The sequence below is a fragment of the Cyprinodon tularosa genome, unplaced genomic scaffold (assembly GCF_016077235.1).
Source record: "Cyprinodon tularosa strain WSP-4 unplaced genomic scaffold, ASM1607723v1 ctg6, whole genome shotgun sequence".
NCBI lineage: Eukaryota > Metazoa > Chordata > Actinopteri > Cyprinodontiformes > Cyprinodontidae > Cyprinodon > Cyprinodon tularosa.
Genome location: NW_024039340.1, coordinates 1,774,966 through 1,798,530, shown reverse-complemented (window position 1 = coordinate 1,798,530; position 23,565 = coordinate 1,774,966). Strand labels below are relative to the sequence as shown.

The window sequence follows — 23,565 nt, the reverse complement described above, 5'->3', positions numbered from 1 at the left end:
GCTGACATTGTGGTTTTGATGATGGAGTGACTTTGGGGGGGTTGTGGTCGGCCAGTGTTCAAAGCTGTGCCTTGAGGGTAAGGGGTAAATTTGCTAAGTTAATCACATAATGAAGGCAATTAAGCATTGCAGAACCCAAGTGAAATGGGAGCTGCCATGCAGCCTCCGGCAAACGAGGCTCTGAGCCTCAGCCCTTCCTCTGGACTGACACTGGACAGCCAAGCTTTATCTGCAGTAATCCTCCACAGGATTGCCAGCAACATTAGAGCATAAATTACCAGACGTAGGTAGAATACCCAAAAATCTTACTCAGGTAAGGGCTGCAATACTTTAACATTTTTTTTGTGTGTAAGTCAATCTAGAAAGCAATCATCCAAGGAATTGATTGAGTAAATACTTAAGTATTTGGTAAAACAACAAAAAGTGTTCCTATGTGTTAGTATTTATTTATTTATTTAAAGGTATTCACACAGTATATTTATAATTTCACTTTTGTGGTGTTTTTTTTTTTTTTGGCATTAGGTTGTTTACTATTATGGGTGCACACATTTAGTAAACACCTTTTGTTTATTTGAATTGAATTAACTACTTTTCTTTGCTGAGTTGAAGGACTGGCTGAGTGGAGAGGACTGGTTTAAAGGCAAACCAGGAAGTGGGACGTACCATCAGGCTGCTGGAAGCAGGGGACTGGATGTTGGAGTCTGCTACTTTCTCTCCACTCATGACATAACTGTTAAAACATTTTTGGTGTTATGGGTTTTCTTTTGATAGTTCTGTTGTAGTCAAAAGGTATTAGTTTGAATTAGTTATTTATGTTTATGCATTGTTTGTCTTTGTCTCATCTCCCACCCCTCCTCGTTTGTGTAGGCTAGCCTTTGCGTATAAATCTCCCTGTGTGTTCATTGTGTGAGGTCAGTTTCTTGGTTTGTAAACCGGAGTTAGGTATGCCTTAGTTGATTTCTTTTGACACATTTTGGTATATATTTTTTTAGTTTTGATGCAAGTTCTTTTTTTGGGAAGATTATTTTTGGAAATAAATAGATAATACTTTTTTATATGCCTTTGTCCTTGTGCCTTACTGGACGGACCACCACAGCACCTAACATCTGCTTTAATAATTAAAATCATGTAATCCAACAGATATTTATGTGCAAATTTGAGTATTTAAGAGTGTAAGATGAAAATTATATTAAAAAAAAAAACAAAAAAAACTTTATTATAGAACAAAAAACTGGGGGAGGAAAAACTTTTTTCCAAATCAATCTAATCAAACTCCCAGATGTCATGATTCTGCACTTTTTGGTTCTGTTTAAGTTTTTTTTAGTTTTCAGTTGTACTTTGATTCATGTCTTTCTGTGTTTTCTAGTTCAGTTGTTTCATTTCCATTTTGTGTTATTCTAGTTATTTTTGATGTATTTGAGTTCTTAGGTATTTCTTGTTTACCCTCTGCTGGCCTCTTGTGTCAATCTCCGTTCCCCTAGCTCCCTTCTAGACTCCTCTGTCCACACCTGCTCCCAATCTGCTCTTTAGCCTGGTCTTTAATCACTCTACTATTTATACACCTCATGTTCAGCCCCTGTTTGCTAGTTCCCTGCTGTTGTTTTCTTTTCTTTTTTTTTTGATTGCTCCGTTGTTTCCTGGCTCCCATGTGTATTTTCCCTGATGTTACTGGATTCTTTGGTTCTCAGTATTTTGTATTTTTTTGCCTCTTTTGCCTTAGACGTGTAATTACATCTACAAAACTCACCTCTGCTTCCTCACCTCTGCATTTGGGTCCTCAAAAACCTCCACCCAACTTGACACCAGCATAAACTTATAAAACCATTAAAGTATAGGTGAAGCATGCGTGTAAGGAAAGGATTTCAACTGTTTGTCGTACACTTAGCTAATCTGAAACCGCTCAAGTTACTTGTGGTGTGTAGGGTAACCAGAAGTTTTACTCAAGTAAGAGTAGTGATACTCTAACAAGAGCTTAACTAAAGTAAAAAGAACAGTAATACTCTTAAAAGTGTAAAATACAAAGATGTGGTAAAGAAAAAAAAAAACTTGTAAGCTACTGGAGTTAGCAACTGGTATGCAAATCTCAAAAATGACAAATAACACTATTCACCTTTAAACCATTCAGTAGTATGTGTGAATCTACTTGTTTACTTAAGGTTTCTGCTTTCATTAAATATTTCCAATAATGAAGTTGTCATTCTGGACGATTATTAATTTCCATCATTTTAGATTCATTTATGGTTTTATCGTAACAAATTAGCAGTAAAATACTTTAAAGAAAGTCAGCCGCAAGTCAGATGTGGATCTATAGGATACTAGATAGACTGGACAAAGGCTGTTGAATATTGAGCAGCAACAGAGGTAAAAAGGACCCCAGAGAAGGTTAATTGATGTAGGGAAGAAGATATTCAGAGGGTTGGTGGGACAAAGGAGGGAGCTGTAGGGGATTAGGCGAGATAAAGCCCCATGATCCATTTTTATGAATCCTGAGAGAAACAGCCAATCAAAGCTGAAATTTGATTCAAAATGTTTTATGTCCACATCTTTCCTTTAGGTTGTTCTTTTTATGTCTCATGGAGTTTATTAATACAAGTTTGCATCTCTACCCTTCTTTTCTCTGAACAATTTAAAACATAATTTTCATAAAGAGAAAAGGAGTATGTTCATAATTTTCTAAATAAACCCTAAAAAGGTTCAGGATAACTTGAATTCAACCCACTTTACTTTATAACCCTTAATTACAAACCCAGTGGTATCAATATCACTGAAAAGTCACTTATTTAGCAATGTGAGTTAAAACGGGGGGGGGGATCAGTTTTACATGGTATTGACTGGTGGGGACTGAATAGAAATATACATGCTCACATTTTTTATTTATTACTTAGAAAAATGGGACATTCTTTCATGACCATAGGAAGAAGAAAAAAATAAAGTCAAATTTGGTAGTACCGTAATAAAATGCAAAGGTTGCAAAAGTTGTGCACGTTTTTTTTAGAGGGACAGTCTGCAAGGCAATGTTTTAAATCTTAAAGGTATTGTGGAGGATTTTTTAAAAGACCTTCCCTCTCCACTTGCACGAGCCCATCCCTCCTCATTCACGCTTTAAAATATGCTGTTCTCATAGCTCATGCAAGCTTATTTTGTCTACATAAAGCGGGGACTCTAAAGTGGACTTTATAGTCAACTCAATTAACTGACCATTCAGACAGATGTCCACTGCTTTTTGCTCAGTCAGTCACGTAACTTCTCCACTGAGCGGTGCCTGCGCCATCTTTGTTATTAGTCGCCGCTGTCGGTTAGCAACAGCCTATGGTGACAGTGGGCAGCTGTGACATCAAATTCCATAATGCTTTTTGAGGAGAGCTCTCCGCACAAAGCATTCTAGGATATATCTGCCTCTTGTGAGGCCTTTCTTTTCTTCTTATACACTTCGTAGACACTTTTTCTCTTACAACCCTCTGCCATTTTCAAAGAAGCTCACCAAAGATATACACCTGAAAGTGCGCATGCGCAGAAAAAGATAGCTAACAGGGCAAGCACGTAGGACGGCCTTACTTAAATATATCACCAGAATGATTGACAATTAGGAGGACCACTTATTTAGATGATCCACCCGGAAATAAAAGGTTGTCCTCTATACCTTTAATCTGACAGGATTAACAGGATTCTGATACTGAAATAACTAAGAATAATACTTTTCAATGTTTTCAATTTAATTCTCCATACAGTCAATAAAATCTATTTCAAATTAATTCCTATAAGGACTTTAGAGGGAAAAGGGAAGAGATTGAGATCTTTGAAATCAATAGATGGCCCGTTCTCATCACACAGTTGATTTCATCACATATTTGCAACATTAATCTTCCCCTCTCCTTTATGAACAAGTAGTTAGGGGGCTAGGTCTGGAGTGGGTCTCCAGTAATTACGCCTGCCGTGCTGCATTACTGATGAAAGTATCTAAGAGATTAAGAGTGCTCAGAGGTGTAGATATGGTTACATTTCTGCAGCTTTTGTTTGTATAAATGCCTATCCTGTAACTCCATTCAATCTTAAAGGGAAGTTGTAAAAATTTAGTGCAGCTATCAGCTTGGGTATCCTATAAAAGGAGTTTTAAGAAGTCAAAGATCTCAGGTTGAATTTCATATATTTGAAGGCTGAGCTCTGTGGGTGTCGGGTAATTTTCAATGTAGGGAGGAACTAACCAAGGATGAAATATGTTGCTTGCAAGCTGTAGGGCTATTATAAATGAAAAGCTGGATCACTGTCAGACACACAACCCACAAGTCTACACACAAGGAACTGCAAAGAAAGCTGTTCATTAAGATATGAATACATACATGGACACTAATGAAAGGATGTTTCATCACCATGGAGGGTTGATGAAAAGAACTGCCACTTTGCCCACCATGATTCGCTAATCTGTATATAGAGGATTTGCCCAGAGAAAGACGGACACATGAAATTAACACCGACACATTTTATCTGGATGATATTGCAATGATTTGTTAATAGCATGCAAAGCGACAGGCTAGATGTGAGGCTGCGACTGAAGCATGGCCGTGATCTAGACTTAATCCGTCATTATCCCGTCTTTGAAGTGACCTCGATGTGCGCGTTCCCGCTGTGACCCAGAAGCATGCTCACTGCTTCTTCATTAGCCAGGATGAAACAGAGCAGCCACACATGTGGCTTTGATGTGCGTTGTACATAGAGGCCTGCAGTGTTAACAACACACTAGGAAACACACACCTGCATTTATGCCAAACCAAACAAAACAGATATTCTTACCACTGATGACACTGAAGCACAAACAAATATTATGGATTTTAATCAATTACAGCGCAGTCATTGTAAGACAGTAGGAGCAGTTATAGGGAACAATATTGTAAGCGTAGGGTTTTTATTGGTTGGAGGGAAAATGGACTGCAATTTCACACAAGATCAACATCTTTACAAACACAACAAAAAATTTACATGTGATTTGTTATCCATACATTAAGTGTAGAAATTAGAAGTACATTCAAAATTACATTTTATCACTGCTGCACTTTAGAAACATCTTGAGACCTGTACTGAACAAAATTTTGTTTTGTATACGTTCTGTGTACAAAATGACAAAGTCTGTATAAGTCTAATGCTGCGTTCACAGCGGACGCAGCAGGCGCGGCAGAAGCAGCGAGTTTACATGCAAAGTCTTTAATTTTTCTGTAGTTGAGTTAGCGTTAGCTTGCATGACCGGCTCCGTCATGCTGGTTTTCCTTCAGTATGAGCGCCACAAACGTCACGTCACGCAACATACTGTATTCTCATTATCAGTTCACAAACGTCACTTCACGTGACTAAGAAACCGTAACGGGATTGGCTGGGTGTTGGACACCACAATCCATTGCTAGTGTCTGTAACCTGAAGTAACCCTTCCCTTTTTACACTGAATTTAGACGCAGAATTTAAGACAGTGAAATAGAGCCAGTTGAATCTCAGGAGGCTGAAAATATTGAGTTTGAATTTTGAAAGCTTGAATTTTTTTAACACTGAAAACATAAACTGAAAAATAAGTATAGAAATCACTTTGAAATAGTAACGTGAATTTTTAGCTTGCAGAGAAAATAACAAATGAAATTTCAACTTTGTTGAAATAATGACAATTAAATTTTTTTTAGGTCAAAAATGTGTTCTGAATATATTTTAACATACAAAATTTAAATTTCAGTAGCATTTTTAATTCAAATCCCAGCGACACAGATTTACTTCCAAAATTAAAACCTTTTGAAGATGATGCAAAGTTAAAGTCAATACCGTTGCTATTATTATAAAAGAGAATTAAGAATAATGAAGTTATCATCCTGAATTGTAGAAAATGTTTCTTTCAAAGCATAGTGCAATAAACCTGCACTATGCTACGCTATGCTTAAGATTTTTTACTGCATTCTTTTACCGTTATACTCCGAGTGGTTTTAAAAATGGTACTTTTACACTTTTACTTGAGTAAATAGCTTAATACTTTTGACACCTGCTGTCAGGGCTTTGCTAATTATAGAGGAAGCTGGTTTTCAGAGACTGGCCGATCCATTGCAAGTAACATCTAGTTGAATACTGTTAAGTTTTTGTGTTGATCAGCTGTGCTCTTAAAGCTTGTGACTGTTTTGATATAAGCATGCTTTAACAAAAGGAAGTGCTTGTGTCACATCACTACATTGCAAAGCATCACAACAGGTGTGGCTGCTGTCTTTTCTGACAGTTTTAAAGGACAATTACCTCATCCTGCTGGTGTATTAATTTGTTTTTTTTTTTAAGCTTCCAAAAATCTAGAGAACATTTGGATCTCCAGAAATCAGATTGAAAACAAGCAGATTAAGGTTCTCAACACCAATACCTAACACTGCCTCTCTGAGCTGTAATTGCCTGTTACATTAAACGTGCCTGCTCTTTCTCCACTTTTACCTCAGATAGCAGAAAGGCATTTTTTTGTCCTCTGAATTGCTGCTCACTGGATATTATACTTTTTCAGACCATTCCCCGTAAACCTGATAGATGGTTGTGTGTAAAAATCCCAGCAGATCAGCAGTTTCAGTAGAGACCGGCCGTCTGGCACCGACAGCCATGTGAGGTCATTTAGGTCCCCTCTCATTTTAATGGTCCCAGCTTGTGGGAGTCTTCCACATCTAAATACACAGGGTTCCTCATTTCCCAAATTTGGAACTCAACTGCAATTTCTGTTAGTGCGTCTTTTTTTTAGTACTTTAGATGCAAAGTGATATGGAAAAATATCTGTGTTATTTCTATCATAAAGACGGCATGAGCACAATATCAGGCGATGGAGAGAGATTGCTTATGCATGTAAACATATTTGGACAGTGAAAAATAATAATAGTATAACAATATTAATAAGGCAAAAATGTCTATCATCTCATATTTTCTAAAAATACATTTTTTTGTTTGTTTTTTTTACCCTGCTCATATCACTTGGACATTTTCTACTTATTTTAAATTCCCTATAAATATTATGCACTATCAGCTGTTATTTTTTTAATAATCTATATCAGGGGTCTTCAACGTTTTCCAGGCTAAGGACCCACAAACTGATGGCGAGATGGAGCGGGGACCCCCTAATTTTATATATTGTATGAAATTGTGTTATATTAAACTGGTTCTATAGTCACTCTATTACAGATGGAGTCATGTAATGGAACAAATTTTGCCCTGGGATTATTAAAGTATTTCTGATTCTGATTCCTGGTTGATGGGACAGGTGTCGTGAATGAAACGGTGCCCAGCTTTAAAGAGCTACTGTGTGTCGCTGAATGTGTGCATTAGAGATGTCCCGATCCAGGTTTTTGCACTTCCGATCCGATACCGATATTGTTTTTGGACTTCCGATCCGATACCGATACTGGCCGATACCAGCCTATCCGAGCATGTATTTAAGTTTAAGTTAAAGTATTTAGCCTTAGTTGTAAGACTCATGTTGAAAAGGGTTTTAGTACTCTTGATAACATCTAGCCAGCTGAATTAGGTGAGATTGAATAAAACACAATGCTTGGTAACAACAAACTTACCTGTTTATTAAGAGATAAACACAAACTGGACAAAATTATGAATAGCAATCTGAAATTGCACAGTGAGCAGTAAAACCGTAAACAGTTAAAGGTGCAAGTATTACTGTAAGTTTTAATAAAAATGCAAAACAGGGGAACACTGGCGCAAAATAGTGGAATGGATCGTTTCAATCGGCGAAACTGGAAAATACAGATCGGATTTTTTTTTTTTTACTGGATCGGCAGACTGGATCAGCATTTTACATGCTTTGCCGATATGCATTTTTTTGCCAATATCGGCGTCCCGATCCGATACGTGGATCGGATCGGGACAAGCCTAGTGTGCATAGATGACTGAAAGACATCTTCTGCCTCCATTTATCTGTTTATTACAGTGTGTTGAATTCATGTTAATGTGGATTTGAAGATATTTCAATTAGTGGAAAAAATTGCAGTGGGAATATAAAAAAAAAGGTTTAGGTTACAGCTATCCTATACCTGTTTGACCTCTTTTCTCTGGTTCCTTTGCCATTTATGTTGAAGACTATCTAAAAATATAAGTCATGTTTTTAGATATTTTATGCTTCAAATCTTGATATTCTTTCTCTGACTTTTTGAAGAACTAAAAAAATCTAGAGTCTATGTTTCTGTTCTTACTATTAAACTTATTGGAACAACAATAACAAAAAAATGTTTATATAATCTACTAATTTCCACTCTTTTGTCAGATATTTGACTTATTTTTACTCAGAAACGCAGATCTGCATTGATGACTGAAAGAAATATTCTGCCTTCATTTATCTGTTTACTACAGTGTGTTGAATTCATGTTAATGTGGATTTAAAGACATTTCAATTAGTGGAAAATATTGCAGGGGGGAATATAAGTCTAATTAACCAAAACTTCGCGACCCCCATGCAGTACCTCTGCGGACCCCCTAGGGGTCACGGACCCCCTGATGAAGACCTCTGATCCATATCATTAGCTCCAACTACATGGCTAAGAACCTCATCTTCTGTTTACATTGACTCTCAAATGCCTGCAGAGCATGCAATCTCCTCATTTTAAAGGGGGGGAACCAAACTGGTTGACATTTTTTCCAAACATTTTAGAATTTATGCAGCAATCTTTACACTAAAAAACTCCACATTAGGGCTGCAACTAATGATCATTTTGCTAATCGATTAATCTGTTTATTATTTCTGACTAATCGATTAATAATCAGGTAGCAAAATCTCCTTAAAGAAGTTTTTTTACAGAATTTAAGCAAGGGGAAAATAGAAGTTTTCCACTTGAAGTGTTCTGGGTAAAGAATATTGAGGGACTAATAGAATTTTTTTATCTCAAATGCAAAATTTTTAGAATTTGTATAATTAGTTCTCTAAGTGAGGTGCTCTGTCAGCTAAAGGCGTGTTTTAGAGTCTATATTCCAGTTACATTATTTCAATAGTCAATTAAAGACAATTGATCCGATTAATTGTTTCAGTCCTACTCCACATGCAATTACAGTAAGCGCCAGTAATTCTGCATCTTCGAAGGTCAGGCCATTAATGAGGGATTGCTGTTGTGTCAATGGGTCAATGCAATCAACTGGTTTTCCTTAGAAAACTTTGAACCAATGTGACTGTATGGTCTGGTTGAATTGTCTCTCTAAAGTGTCTTGAGATGTTGTGAATTGGTGCTACATAAATAGACTGAATTGAATGAATCCACAATCCCCACATTACAACACAGTAGTGGCAGCATCATTGTGTCGATATATTTTTTATTTTATTTTTTTTCCAGGGAGGCTGAATAAAATATTTTATAATGTATAGATTTTGTTTAAGCATCTATTTTTGTAGTTTCATCACATAAACCATGACAGTATTGTCTCTCATTTAAAAAAAAATGCAAAGATTATTTTCTTTGATAAGATACAACTGAATATTAAAAATGAAAATAAAAGCACTTAATGAAGTGATATGATCCTTTTAGAAAAAAACAGCCAGTGCCTTTGCTGTCCACCCTACTAAGGTCCACTTTCTGATAAAAAGGATGAGGGTCCATGCACTTAGCTGCACAAAACACATTTACGCAGTTTGCAGTGCTAGATTTCTTTCCCCAGGCAGTGGCCCCATGAGGCCAGATAAGTCGGCTGGGTGTTAAAGTGTGAGCCGGGTACATGGAGTAACAACACGACCATCTGCCCTGGGAATGCACACATCCATCTTACTAAGCACAGCCAGTCTGGAAACCGATAAAGGGAAGCGAGACAGAGAGGGATAAGAACAGAAAAGGAAACAGCAGGGATCTTAGCAGAAATGGAGGTACAAACCTTGATGTGCACAGTGTCAACAGCATATGGGACCTGCAGAGGACCAAATAAGAAAACAGAAGGTGACAAAAAAATGGACTAACTGGAAGGCACAATTCACTACACTGCAAAAACTATCTGAAAATAAGTAGAAATTTCTTAAATAAAGTGTATTTACCCTTAATTTGAGCAGGTAAATAAGATAGTTTGCCAATGGAATTAGTATTTTTACAGTTAAAACAAGATAATTAGATAATATGCACTTGAAATAAGACAACACAATAGTTTTTTCTTATTTCAAATGTAAATTGTCTTGTTTGATTGGCAAAGTGTCTCACTTACCTCATCAATTCAAGGAAAAATGCACTTATTTTAAGAAAAAAATTACTTATTTAGATTTAAATGTTTTGCAGTGTAGGAATATATACTAAAAATGAAATATTATCTCATGTTTACAACAACTGAATAGAATGGATCTCCCGAGGGTAAAATTAGGGTAAGCAATGTTTTTAATCTAATATTCATCATTTATTAGAGCATCTGCAAGACAGAATGCCACTCTCTTTTATTAAGCATGACATCAGCAGAGAGGACAGCAGTAAGTCTCAGCTCCCACCATCATCCCTGCCTCATAACCATCTGGACACGAGTTAAGACACCGCCGTCAGCAATCTGAGGTCAATGATATCATCTAGCATCTCCATTTGTTTTTATTTTTAGACCATTTCCTCATCCATGTATAATCTGTGGATATGGTCTCAGTGATACAACAATCCTACTCTCTCTCTCTCTCTCTCTCTGACTCCACATTACGTTATCACACTGAGAGCTTTTAACTGTGCTTCCAGCCATTAGATTCAGACAGTTGGAGGCTACGAAGCTGGAGGAAGGAGAGAGGGGGAAAAGTGGCCTCCTGCTAGATCTGGATGATGTCAGTCATGAGAGAAAGGTGTGTTTATAACAGCACCTTCCCATCTTGTCTGCCAGAGGCACAATGCGGTTTCTCCAGACTTGTCATTCTCTTGTATAAATTGACCTTTAACTGTTTTCATTTTGGTAAGAAACACAAAACTTATAGAAAATGCTTTATGGCTTACACACTGCAAAAAATAGAAATCTCAATAAGTTATTTTTTCTTAAAATAAGTGCGTTTTTCCTTATTTTGAGGAGGTAAGTAAGACACTTTGCCAATGGAACAAGACAATTTCCTTTTAAAATAAGAAAAAACAATTTTATCGTCTTATTTCAAGTAAATATTATCTAACTATCTTATTTTAAGAGTGAAAATACTCATTCCATTGGCAAATCATCTTATTTACCTGCTCAAATTAAGGCTAAATATACTTAATTTAAGCCATTTTTTACTTATTTCTGGATTGTTTTTGCAGTGCAGCCACCAGTTTATGCCCTTGAGCGCAGGACTGACTCAGACTTGTGTTTAGAAGAATATGATTGCCAGACTGCTGGGTACCTATAAAGTTGTTCAGGTGGAAAAACTGGTTTAAAATTGGACCTGAGGATTATTCTACCAGTTCTGTCTCTTCACTAGAAAAAAAATTATTATAAGCAAGTTATTTTTTTCAAAAAAATATTGAAGCATCTAAATAAGACAATTTTCAAGCAGAAAAATATTTACATTTAAAATAAGAAAAATTTAGTGCATAACACTTAACTGACTGTCCAAGAGAGGTCTGTAATTTTCATCATGGTTACACTTTAACTATGCAAAAAAAAATATATATATATATTTTGAAAGAAAAACAAGAAATAACACTGTATGATTATTACAGAAAATATATGGTGGAAAATAAGTATTTATTTAATGAGGATCTCAAATCAATACTGTTTATTAGGGGCGGATCATCATCATCATGGACTTAGCCCACAAAAAATTGTGTTATAATAAGGGTGATTTGGTACACCAAAAGAGTAAGAAGTTATTCCTGCATGTATACATTTAATCATTATTAACAACTCATTTTGTAGGGAAATTATTTATCATCTTAGAGGAAGCAAGAAGTAGGTTCAGTGTTACCAGGTGTACGAGAATCGTGTTTGACAACAGGTGTGCCCTCTGTACAGTCAAAGGCCAAATGTGCGATAATTTGTCCTTTCCTTAAATGTATGCTTGTAATGATTTGTCATCAGCATGTTGCAACTGTCTGAGTTTTTCTGTGAACCCTGAAGGCATCCGAGTCCAGATTTGGAGAAAAATAAAAAAAAAAAAGAAGCCGAGCCTGTCAGGAGGAGGCGATGAATGAACTAATAAAAGGGGAGAAAGGAGGAAAGGTAAAGAAGACCGTAGGACAGTCAGTGTAAGCGGGGGAAGAGTGGGAGAGTCTTTTCATATATGGTATAAGTAAATTCTACAACATGTGGTATGTTGTGTGTGTTTATAGTCAAACGTCAGCCGAATGGCAGCCCACTTCCCTCCAACTACCAGCCGATGGAGTGACCCCTTCTTGCATATGTTTTTACTCTGACTCCACCCTTTCATTAAATTACAGGGTCTTACCAGTAGATGCCGCTTCTCTTTAGATCTTAATGTCAACAAATCATGAAAGAACATTTTAGTACAAATGTTTAAAAAGTCATTGTAGGGGACCAGCCAAGGGCCCATCAAGGAAGTGAGGACATTTTGAATGACTACTTTCAGTGGCCCCTACTACTGTAAGGCAAGGCAAGGCAAATTTATTTGTATAGTACAATTCAGTACAAAGACAATGCAAAGTGCTTTACATTACAGTATTAAAATACAGGAAGATAAAACAGAAGTAGAGTACCCAGTAGAGTACCCAGTTTCCATGTGTGGCCAGGCAATACAAGGGTATTTGCAATGGAAAGGCTAGCTGCTGAGTATCTCAGTGTGTAGTAGTCATACCAAATGATTCCCAGGATGCACTGATGCCAAATGTCCAGGGTTTTGATCTGTGGGCCATAAGTTCCCATGTAGGTTATTGTTACCAAAAACCCAGTCTCATAAAGAAAGCTGATGCATTTGATTATTATGTTCTGGAACTCACTGTCAATGCACAAGTCTTTGGAGACAATCTGAACTGGTAACTGTTAATCAGCTGCAGTAAAGGCAGATGGTGTGGTTAAGGCTCAGCACAACCAGTCTGCCATCATGGCTGCAGAAGACTAATAGATCCTTTCTCAGTTTAGAGTTACCTTAGGCGCACCACCTACAACTCAGCTGAGATGTATTCTCATAGCCTCTGTCTTATTTTGGCTATAGAGGCCTAACAAGACAAGGGCTATGAGAGTGAAGCTATTTGTCCATAGCTGGAACAGTGGTTGACTGATGCCACAGCATTATTGCACCATGTCTCTGGGGCCCACTGTTGCTCCGAGATCCCCTGCAGTTTAGCCTGGGACTGTAGTACCCAGTTGACGTGTGGGGCCACGAGGAGGCACTGCAGGGGTCTTGGCGGTGGAGAGGCTATATACTGGCAGGAGGAGATTTTACATTGGTCTCCTCTTTTCACCCCATAGAAGAGGTTAGCCAGCTGCAGCAGCTGAATGCAGAAAGTTGCAAGCTGAAAGCATGAACTTCCAATAATCACCTCTGCAGTAGACGCTTCACACTCGCCCTGTGAAAAGATTCACCCCCACACTCATTCACTCTCACATTCACACAGACATTCACGCACACATTCACGCACACATTCATACTTTTTTTTGTCTTTTTTTTAATTCTTTTTTTTGTTTTTTTTATCTTTTTATATATTTTTTGTCGTTTTTTGAGGAATATGTTTTTTGATGCTTTTTAATCATAAAGAAACCTTTTTTATATACATATAAAACAAACAGTCTATGAAGATACTGTTAATGTCCAGGTCCCTTTCCAAGAAATTCCAGGCATACTAACGTATATGAATGCCTTTTTTAAATTCCCCTCGCTACTTTGATGACAGTCTAATATCTTTTCTTCTTGGAATCAGTTCACAGTTGATGACAAGTCACATTGGCCAATTATCGACATGTTTTTAGCAGTGTGGGGGGAACCAGAGCACCTGGAGAAAACCCACGCAAGTACGGTGTGTTTAGATCTTTGACGTCCTCTCTGTGAAGTTGTAGCACTAAGCGCCACATCACCGTACTGCCCACTTTTTTCAAAAATTTGGACTGAATTTGAATGTGACTGTACATTTCTTATTTGGTTCAAAGGGAACTTTTTTTTCCAGTTGGTAACAAGATGTTCTGTTATCTCTGGATCGATTATATGGAGCTGGGACCAGGTGATATTGTTGCTTTTCTTCTACTTTTTTGATTTCCTCAAACCCAGAGAGTGGCGTAATCTTTTCCAAGCTGAACGCTTTGATTTAGTCTCTTTGCCTGCTCCCGCCATGAGTTTGGTATCTGGGGTGTTTGTCTCTGACTGCATTACAGGCTCCTCAGTAATTTCCTGCACATCCTTGTTCATGACCTTGGTTGATTCTTCAGTGATTTCTCTGGTCTCTGACAGGTTTTCCTCTGAGCAGTTGTCAAGATTAGTGCATGGTGGGACAATGAGTTCCTGTTGAGGCACTTTCTGGATATTTTTCTCCTGCTTTAAGGTTTCCACTTGCTGTTTCAGTGCAGAAACATCAGTTTCAAACCTTGAATTCAGTTCCTGCTGTAAAACTTGAATCTTGTCCATCTCTCCCTGCAAACGTTTCTCCTTTTCTTGCAGGAAGGTGATTTCTTTTGAGGCGTTTTCTTTGAGATGGTCTTGCTCGGCTCTCAACTTGTTAAGAAGTGTCAGGTCCTTCTTTGATGCCTCCAAATGACTTTTCTTCTCCTGAATTATCTGCAGTTGAAGTTGTTCTACCTGTTGTTTCAGTGCAGAGTTATTGTTTTCACTCTGTTTTGTCACACCTGACAAATGGTTCACCGGTTCTTCGAGTTTCTGTTTCAGAATCTGGATTTCTTCAGACATTTCTTGGTAGAGATGAAGCCTCTCAGCTCTCAGTTTGTTGATTTGCTCGAGGTCATTCTTTGCTCGCTCTGAATTAGCTTTTTTCTCATGATCAAACTCCTTCTGATATTTTTCTACTTGCTGTTTAAGTAGAGAAACGTCTTTTTCATACAAGCCGGTCATTTCTTGGTATGACTCTCTAACCTGCTCTAATTCACTCTGTGAATTTTTCTCCTTCTCTTGAAGCAATGTGACCTCTTGTGACATTTTTTGATAGAGATCATCTTTTTCAGCTATCAGGTCGTTGATAAGCTGCAGGTCCTGCCTTGCTCTCTCTGAACTAGCATTTTTGTGGCAGTTTAGCTCCTGCTGATATGCCTCTGCTTGCTGTTTTAATGCAGAAACATCTTTTTCATACCTACAGTTCAGTTCTTGGTATGAAACTTGAAGCTGGTCTAGTTGTCTCAGCAAACTGGTGTCCCTCTCCTGCAGAGATGCGATCTCTTGAGACATTTTTTGGAAGAGGTCTTCCTTCTCAGCTCTGAGATTTTCGAGGAGTTGTTCGTTCTCACTGGATCTTTCTTCATTCTCTGTCTGAATCCCAACATGCTGCATTTCTGCAGAAGCATCTTTACTTTTGGAGGGAAGCTCCTGGTAGGAAGTCTTGAGTTTGTCCAGTTCTTCTTGGAGGGCAATATTCTTGTCTTTTTCTGCCTGGATTTGTGAAGTAAGAGATTGTTGGACGAGGATGTGGGCCACCTTCAGTTCATCAAAGTCTTTTTGCAGCATCTTTTTCTTCTTGTATTTCATGTCGTTGTGAACTATTTCGGCAATGGCTGCAGAGTTTAGGATCTCTGGATCACTAACCTTTTGTAATCTCTCCAGTTCCCTCTTTGTCTCTTTGCCTTTGTTGATAAACATTTCTTTGAGATTTTTCTGCCTTTTCACCTCTGATTTTGTCTCCTCCAACTGTGATTCCAGTTCGACTACCTTTTGGTTCTCCTCAAACCATCTCCCTTTCTCCATTTCCAAAAGATGGTTCAATCTTTGGATTTCCCCTTGTAAAAAATCCTCAGGTGGAGGTTGAAACCAGGCTTGCTGGTTTTGTTGATGTCCCCATCTTGCCTGGGGTCCTATTCTCCCATTGTGGTTTTGTTGATTTCCCCATCTTGCCTGGGGTCCTGTTCTCCCATTGTGTTGTCTTGGGAATTGATGAGCCATTTCTTCACAATTACAGTTGTTAAAATGTGAATCTAAAACTTATCTAAAAGGTTATCTTGGAAAAAGGCTAAGCTACGTCTGATCTGGTCAGCAGTAAAGCAAGTGTAACGCTTATTTAAGGCTAGGCGCCTGACTGCAGCCAGTTATAATAGGCACTCAGATAGGTTCGCCTATGGAGCCCGTGGGTGTGAACAAAATACCATTAGACAAAAGTATGCTTAAATTATTGTATTCAAGTTTGAGTTTTTTTTTCATATATATAGGAAGATATGCAATATTAATAATATTTATAATAACAGTGATTTTCTATAATATAACCAAAAACACGACAAGGGGGAAAAAAAAAAAAAGGACAAACAACTCAGCAACAAAAACAATAAACCCTTATGTCACCCAAGAGTTTCCTTTTTAGTCCATTCATGAATCTAGAGTGATTCAACAGTTCATCAATCAATGTCCGATTGTTGTAGGGTTTTTCTTGTCCATAACCCAAAGCAAATAAGTTCAGAATGAGAAAGTAACTTGGTTCATGTAAATCCTACCGCGAAGCTGCGGTGATCCGGTAGCTCGCCATCCTGACGTGACACAGGGGGTGAAAAAAACCTGACCTAAACAAGGTCATAAATAAAAATACAAATTAGCTATCATATTTAAACATTGTTCAAATGTTATTCAAAATAAATAAACATTCAACAATTACAACATAAATAAATAACTTCATTTCAATAAGTGTTTCTCATGAATTTAAATTAAAGATCGCGATCAGATTAAAGTTACTAGTACAAATCAAAGTAAAGTTACTAGTACAAATCAAAGTAAAGTTACCGGTACAGATCAAAGTAAAGTTACCGGTACAGATCAAAGTAAAGTTACCGGTACAGATCAAAGTAAAGTGCACTTTTTAAATTCCATCTAAGTTTAATTGACGCAGTCAATTAAACTTAATTGACTTCCATATCATTTCAAAAAAAGAATTGTTTTTTTCCTCTTATTCCTCACAAAAAAAAAATATGTCTAAGCCCAGAGTTCTGTAGGCTTTTAGCAAAATTTAATAAAAAGTAACTAAAACTGCCCTAAAAGGACGAATCTACAAAAATCAAAAGGCCTATTTAATATTTTAACAATATATAATCTATTCGGCCACAAAATTAACAAAAGAAAATGACCTTTTAAATCAATAAATAAACTTTTCAGTCATTAATGCACAGATTTAGTGGGCGTGTCGCCACCGCATTTCTATTTCTAAAGAAAAACAAAATACGTAAATTAAACGACTCACCGTCGAGCGGTCGACAGAAAACACTCAGTTAAATCCTTCGGCCGTCTTAATAAGCCTTGATCCAGCCGTATTCTTCTATTAGTTTAGAAGACGCCGAGACGAGCAGCTAGCCACAGCGACAGCAGCAACAGCTATTCAGATCTGAGTCACCTGTGACCCGGAACTTAAAGGGTGCTATCAATTTGACCCGCCAAAATAAAATACGGGTTCTTATTTTATGCAGGTTACACCCTCCCCTCCTGATCCCATGTACGTCCTCGTACATGCACCAGGCTGGCAGCAAATGGGAGGCTGATTGGAGTACGGAGCAATGAACTGTTCTTCTTCATCTTCTTGAAGGGCGAAGGAGAAAGCAGAGCTCAAACCGTGAAGCAAAGCCTGAATGCTTTTCAGTAATGGTTTGCCAGGTTTAGTGTACTGTAATCGATCAGGTGGATTTCTTGTGCGGCTAGAACGTCTCAGAGGTTGGTCTTCACTGTCCAGAGATACTGAATCCACTGGTGAGTGAGGTTCTTCAGTATGGCTGGGAATGTCAAATATATCAGTTTCTTGTGTGTCATGTTCTGCATTGTCAGACTCTGGAGTATCAGGATCTGGAGAGAGTCTTCCTTCAGCTCTGGAGACTTCAGCAGGATTGAGTTGTTCAGAGTCAATTTCAGGTTCCTCACTCTCTACTGCTAGTTGTTCCTCTTTAACAGTCATAAGTTCCCCTTCCACAGGTTTGGGTTCATCATCCTCAGCATCACTGTCCTCTTCAGTTACAGGCACTGGAGATTGTGTGATGGGAACAAACTGTTCAGTTCCTGGGACAGACTGCTCGACAGGAGGCAGGTCAATATCAATTGTAAATCTGACAGGTTCAAAAGATGATGGAATGTGCAAAGGTGGATCGACTAGTTCTTCCTCTGATGGACCCTCTTCATCATCAGGAGATACTGGAGAAAACACAGGAGATTTCCTTTTAGCTCTGGTAGGCATTTCTTCCTCAGGAAAAGGTAAGTATCCACATGGCAATAAAAGGTCTCGATGCAGGGTTCTTAGTGGTTTGTTCTGGCCTTCCGGTCTGACTGTGTACACAGGAAGATTGCCGGCTTTCTTCACAACAATATACACAGACGACTCCCACTTATCTGCGAGTTTGTGCTTCCCCCTTAGTCGCACGTTCCTTACTAGGACTCTGTCTCCAACATTTAGTTCTGATGCAGTAACTTTCTGGTCAAATCGGGTTTTGTTACGCTGCATCACTTTAGCTGAGTTCTTACTGGCCAGTTTGTAACTTTCCTCCAGGTGGGACTTTAACTTTTGCACATACTGCGTATGGGAGCAAAATCCATCCTCATTTAATGGCAGTCCAAAAGCTAAATCCACCGGTAGGCGTGGTTGGCGTCCGAACATCAGCTCGTAGGGTGAGTATCCCGTGACATCGTTCTTTGTGCAGTTGTAAGCATGCACTAGTGGTTTTACAAAATCCGTCCAATTAGTTTTTTCTTTTTCAGATAATGTTCCCAGCATGTCCAGAAGCGTTCTGTTAAAACGTTCCACAGGATTTCCTCTTGGATGATATGGTGTGGTCCTTATTTTGTGAATGTTGGCCATTTTACAGAGTTCTCGGATGGTTCTTGATTCAAAATCTGGACCCTGATCACTGTGCAGCTTTTCCGGAATGCCATAATGCATAAGGAAATTATCCCACAAACACTTAGCAACGGTCTTAGCTTTTTGGTTTGGAGTAGGCACAGCAATGGCATACTTTGTAAAGTGGTCTGTTATAACAAGGATGTCTTTGATTCTGCGATCCGGTTCTACAGAGAGGAAATCCATACACATCAACTCCAAGGGGTGAGTGGTTTTGATGTTGACCAAAGGTGCAGCTCGTTCTGGTAAAGATTTGCGTCTCACACATCTTTCACAGGTTCTGATTTTATTGACAACATCAATAAACATCCTAGGCCAGTAGAAACGGGAACGGACTAAGTCTATAGTTCTGTCAATTCCCATATGACCCATTTGGTTATGCAGTTGGTGCAGCACAACAGCTCGATACCCCTCAGGTAATACTAGTTGGTACTTTGTTTCACTTCCCACTTGTCTCCTCCTAACGAGAAGGTTGTTTTGGAGCTCCATTTTATTTACTTCTCGGAGTAGAAGGGGCAGTTCAGGAAGTTCTTCCTTCACCGATGGTGATGGTGATTCTCCTCGTTCCAGCTGAGCTATGACATGGCGGATAACAGGGTCGTCACGCTGCTTAGCTGCAATGTCATCTGCTGAGAATCGAGGAAGTGAAGGGGAGCTGAACTGTTCATCGTCAGTAAAGCTGTCAGGTAGGCTGTTGACATGAGTGGTCATAGACAACACCAGAGCGTGGTCAAGATGTGCACCTGGGCTATACACCAGGTGACGGGCACAAACTGCTTCGATGGTGTGCTGATCAATGGAAACATAATCTGGTTCGTTGAGGTGATGCTGAACGAACTTCAGGACTCGTTCATGTTCCTTCCGGGAGGTAGGATCATCAGACAGCTCACCATGAGGTCGTCGAGACAATCCATCAGCATCCATGTTCTGCTTTCCGGCTCTGTAGATGATCTTGAATGTGAATGTTGACAAAGCTGAAAGCCATCTGTAACCGGTAGCATCAAGTTTTGCTGAGGATAATAGGTAAGTCAGTGGATTGCTGTCTGTGACAACTGTGAACTGAGCACCATAAAGATAATCATTGAATTTCTCTGTCACTGCCCATTTCAGAGCGAGAAATTCCAATTTGTGAGCTGGATACTTGGATTCACTCCGCGAGAGACCTCTGCTGGCATATGCCACAACTCTGTTCTTTTCGCCCTGCTCCTGATACAACACCGCACCAAGACCGGTAGAACTGGCATCGGTGTGGAGTATGTAGGGTTTTTGTGGATCAGCAAATGCCAATACAGGGGCAGAGACTAATCTTTCGATTATGGTTTCAAAAGCCTTCTCACACACTGGAGTCCATCGTCCTCCAAATGGTGCCTTGGGGTTCAGGTAATTCTCTGGCTTTACCGTTGGCTTCAGTCTCTTCTGAGATGGCGGATAACCAGCAGTCAGGTCATGCAATGGCTTAACTATGGCTGAATATCCTTGGACGAAACGGCGGTAATATCCAGAGAAACCGAGAAAAGACCTTAGCTCTTTTAGGTTTTTGGGCACTGGCCAGGAGGTAAGTGTTTTGATCTTATCTGGATCTGTCTCAACACCATTCTGGGACACAACATGCCCCAGATACTTCACAGATGTTTGAAAAAACACACACTTCTCAACTGACAGCTTCAACCCAAAATCCTTAAGTTTATTGAGAACTTTCATCAGGCGCTCTTCATGTTCTTCCAAGGTAGGTGCAAAAACGATTAAATCATCGATGAAAACCAAAACTTCTTTTAAATTTAAGTCTCCCATGCATTTTTCCATCAACCTTTGGAATGTACTTGGGGCATTGGTGACCCCTTGCGGCATGCGGTTGAATTCCCAAAACCCCAATGGACATACAAAGGCAGTTTTGGATTTATCCTTTTCCTCCATTTCAATCTGGTAATAGCCCGACTTAAGGTCTAACACAGTGAACCACTTTGATCCAGAAAGGGCAGAAAATGTATCTTCAAGCTTGGGTAGAGCATAGGCGTCCTTTATTGTTTGAAGATTTAGCTTCCTATAGTCTATACAGAGGCGTACACTGCCGTTCTTCTTGCGTACAACCACAATTGGAGAAGCAAATGGTGAATCAGACTCGCGTATTACTCCGGAATCAGAAAGCTCTTGCAAATGCTTTCTTACAGCATCAATATCCTGAGGGTGGATTGGTCTTGGCCTTTGTTTGAAAGGAGTGGGATCAGACAACTTGATTTGATGTTTAACTTTGTCTGTCCGGCCGAAGTCCAGCTCGTGCTTTGCAAACACCTCAGGAATACTGTTGAGTTTCTGGATGATTCGCTGCTTCCATTCTGGAGATAAAGGTGAGTCTCCAAAGTTGTATTGTGGTTGAGATGGTTGTAGGGACTCTGTAGACTGGGTTGAATTGTGGACTGTTTGCTCTTGTGAGATCACACTCTGGAAAGTGCTGATTTCTGCTATGACTGCTCGTGCTGGAATATGAATCTCATGGTTCGACTCATTGCTCACAACGACTGGCACATGACACGGCCGGTGTTGAGGCAAGTCAATGAGGCAGGTTTTTACCATGAGCCCACCAGGGAGGGCATAGGAACTCGGATGTTCCAGGAGGACTTGTTTTTCTCCTTGCCACAATCTTGAAGCTAAGCACCCTTCTACAACTGTGGTCTGCCCAGCAGTAATGATTTGGGGCTGACTAGACTGCAGGGTGACAGTTGCAGTAAGTTCATTCGAACTCTGGGCATAGCGGTGTTGGAGGATCTTATACACCGCTATATAACCAGAGACTGTAGGTTGAAATGACTCGTCAGGGTGAGTGTCAAAATGTTTGCTGTAAGCAACATCTAAGGTATTTGTGCCAATGAGAACCAGATGTTGAGATGGCTTATTATCAGGCACAACAAGAGCAAGTGTGTCAACTTCAACAGGTAAACCAAACAATTCAGGTGGGAAGGTCATGTTGATCTCTACATATCCCAGGTAAGGCACTGTTTGTCCATTTGCTCCTTCTATTTCCAACAGGTTGTTTATTGGTTTGATTTCATGGTCCCTGAGGTAAGTATTGTAGAAGGAGTAGGGGATAGTAGTAACCTGTGAGCCAGAATCAAGGAGGCAGTTAAGCTGATCTCCTTTTATCTGAACTTGGCATATGCTCTTTGTGCCGATAAGACCTTGTGGCAGTGTTCTTATCCTGCGTTCTTTGGGACTGTTCATATACACAGCTTCTGTGTGTCCCACTACAGGAGCTGTTTCTAGTTTAAAGATTTTGAAATTTTGGCATCCCATGCTTGTTGCTTCTGGCGTAACAGTTTCTTTTTCTGCTCAACCAGACTGGGGTTTGCTTTATTTGTGCAGGAGGAGGAAAGATGGCCGTCTTCTCCACAATTAAAACAGTACCAAGGCTTGGGCTTGGTTCGTACCTGAGGTGAAGAGTAGGACTTGTTCTGTCTTGACATGGACTTGAATTCAGCTGGACTCTTCCTGGACAGAAGTTGGGACATTTGCTGCTGTAGTTTCTGAAGCTGTTTTTTCATTTCTTTCAGCTCTTCATTGGACGTAGAATGTCCACAAGAACAGGCACTTTGGGACTGAACGTGAACTTTCTGTTTAGACGTTCCAATGTGCTTTTTCATAAGTGACTCTTTAGCATGTTGCCTATCTTCTTCTGTCCTGAGTAACAACAACAAATCAGAAAAAGCTGGTGGGTTGTCTTTCTTTTGTTCCAGCTGTAACTTTGTGATGACAGTGTTATCCCAACACCCACGACAAAACTGTTTGAGTAAATGTTTATTGATGTCAGCAGGTGAAATTCCTCCTTGCTTCACAACAGTGTTGAGGGTGAGCAGAAGCCTTTGAAGGTAAGTGGATGGTCGTTCCCCTGGATTCTGCAGAATGTTTAAGTACTGTGCAAACAATTCTTCACCGTCCTGCACTGTTCCAAAAGCAGAATCTAGTACGCTTAGCAAAACTGTTGGTACTGTATGGGGGCTCAAACCTTTGACTAAATCAGCTGCAGGTGATGACAAACTCTCTTGGATTCGTCTAGTGACATGTAGTGCAGAGAGACTGGGATCAGCAAGCAGAGACTCAATCTGGGAACGCCAGGACTCAAAATCAGCTTCATGACTCGGCTTAGGAAACCTTCCTGAAAAAGTACGGAGACGAAGTGAGGTTGGACCAGTCAAATCAGTATTTCGAACCACATGTTCAACAACAACCCGTTGTATCTGAGGTGGGTTAAGATCATTGGTAGAAAGCGACAGTCCTGGAGCTGGTCCAGTTTGCTTTCGACGAGGTCGTGCTCCCTGGCCCGAGGATGAATGAGCAGGAGGAAGTGAGGATAATGATCCTAAGTCCATTTGCACTGGCTGTGCAGTAGTAAATTTATCCACTTCCTTTTCCTCTTTCACCTTTACTCCATCCTCTTCCTCATCATCGTCGTAGTCATCATCATCATCATCATCAAAATTTTCATCTGCTCCTGCTGCATGCAGATGTTGGCCTATCTGGCTCATTACTGTCTTCAGAACATCTTCAAAACGATGGCCGCTTTGATCAGCAATTTTCCTGAGCTCAGCGATGTAGTTGGGCTGATGTTTGCTGCTGCTGCCCTCTGTTGCTGCATACTCGAATGCCAAAGCGGTGACACAAAACACTCGGTCAGTATTTGTTTGAGAGGTGTAAGTATAAGGTAGAA

General features: G+C 39.4%; 1 protein-coding gene across 1 annotated transcript; it reads right to left on the bottom strand.

Annotated features, from left to right (window-relative positions):
• Positions 1-13,461: 13,461 nt before the first annotated feature.
• LOC119797813 lies at positions 13,462-23,256 on the bottom strand. Its single transcript, XM_038307028.1, has 3 exons — positions 17,453-23,256; positions 16,495-16,560; positions 13,462-15,954 (listed from the first exon to the last, which is right to left on the bottom strand). The coding sequence occupies exons 1-3, from the start codon at positions 22,152-22,154 to the stop codon at positions 14,093-14,095; spliced, it is 6,630 nt and encodes a 2,209-aa protein (XP_038162956.1). The 5' UTR covers positions 22,155-23,256; the 3' UTR covers positions 13,462-14,092.
• Between the last annotated feature and the right edge of the window lie 309 nt (positions 23,257-23,565).

Coding starts and splice junctions, on each gene's coding strand:
- LOC119797813 (XM_038307028.1), bottom strand. CDS start 22,154: ATGGGATGCCAAAATTTCAAAATCTTTAAACTAGAAACAGCTCCTGTA. Junction 16,561..17,452: donor AGGAGGGGAGGGTGTAACCT/GCATAAAATAAG, acceptor GACCTTGTTTAG/GTCAGGTTTTTTTCACCCCC. Junction 15,955..16,494: donor CGGATCACCGCAGCTTCGCG/GTAGGATTTACA, acceptor GTAATTGTGAAG/AAATGGCTCATCAATTCCCA.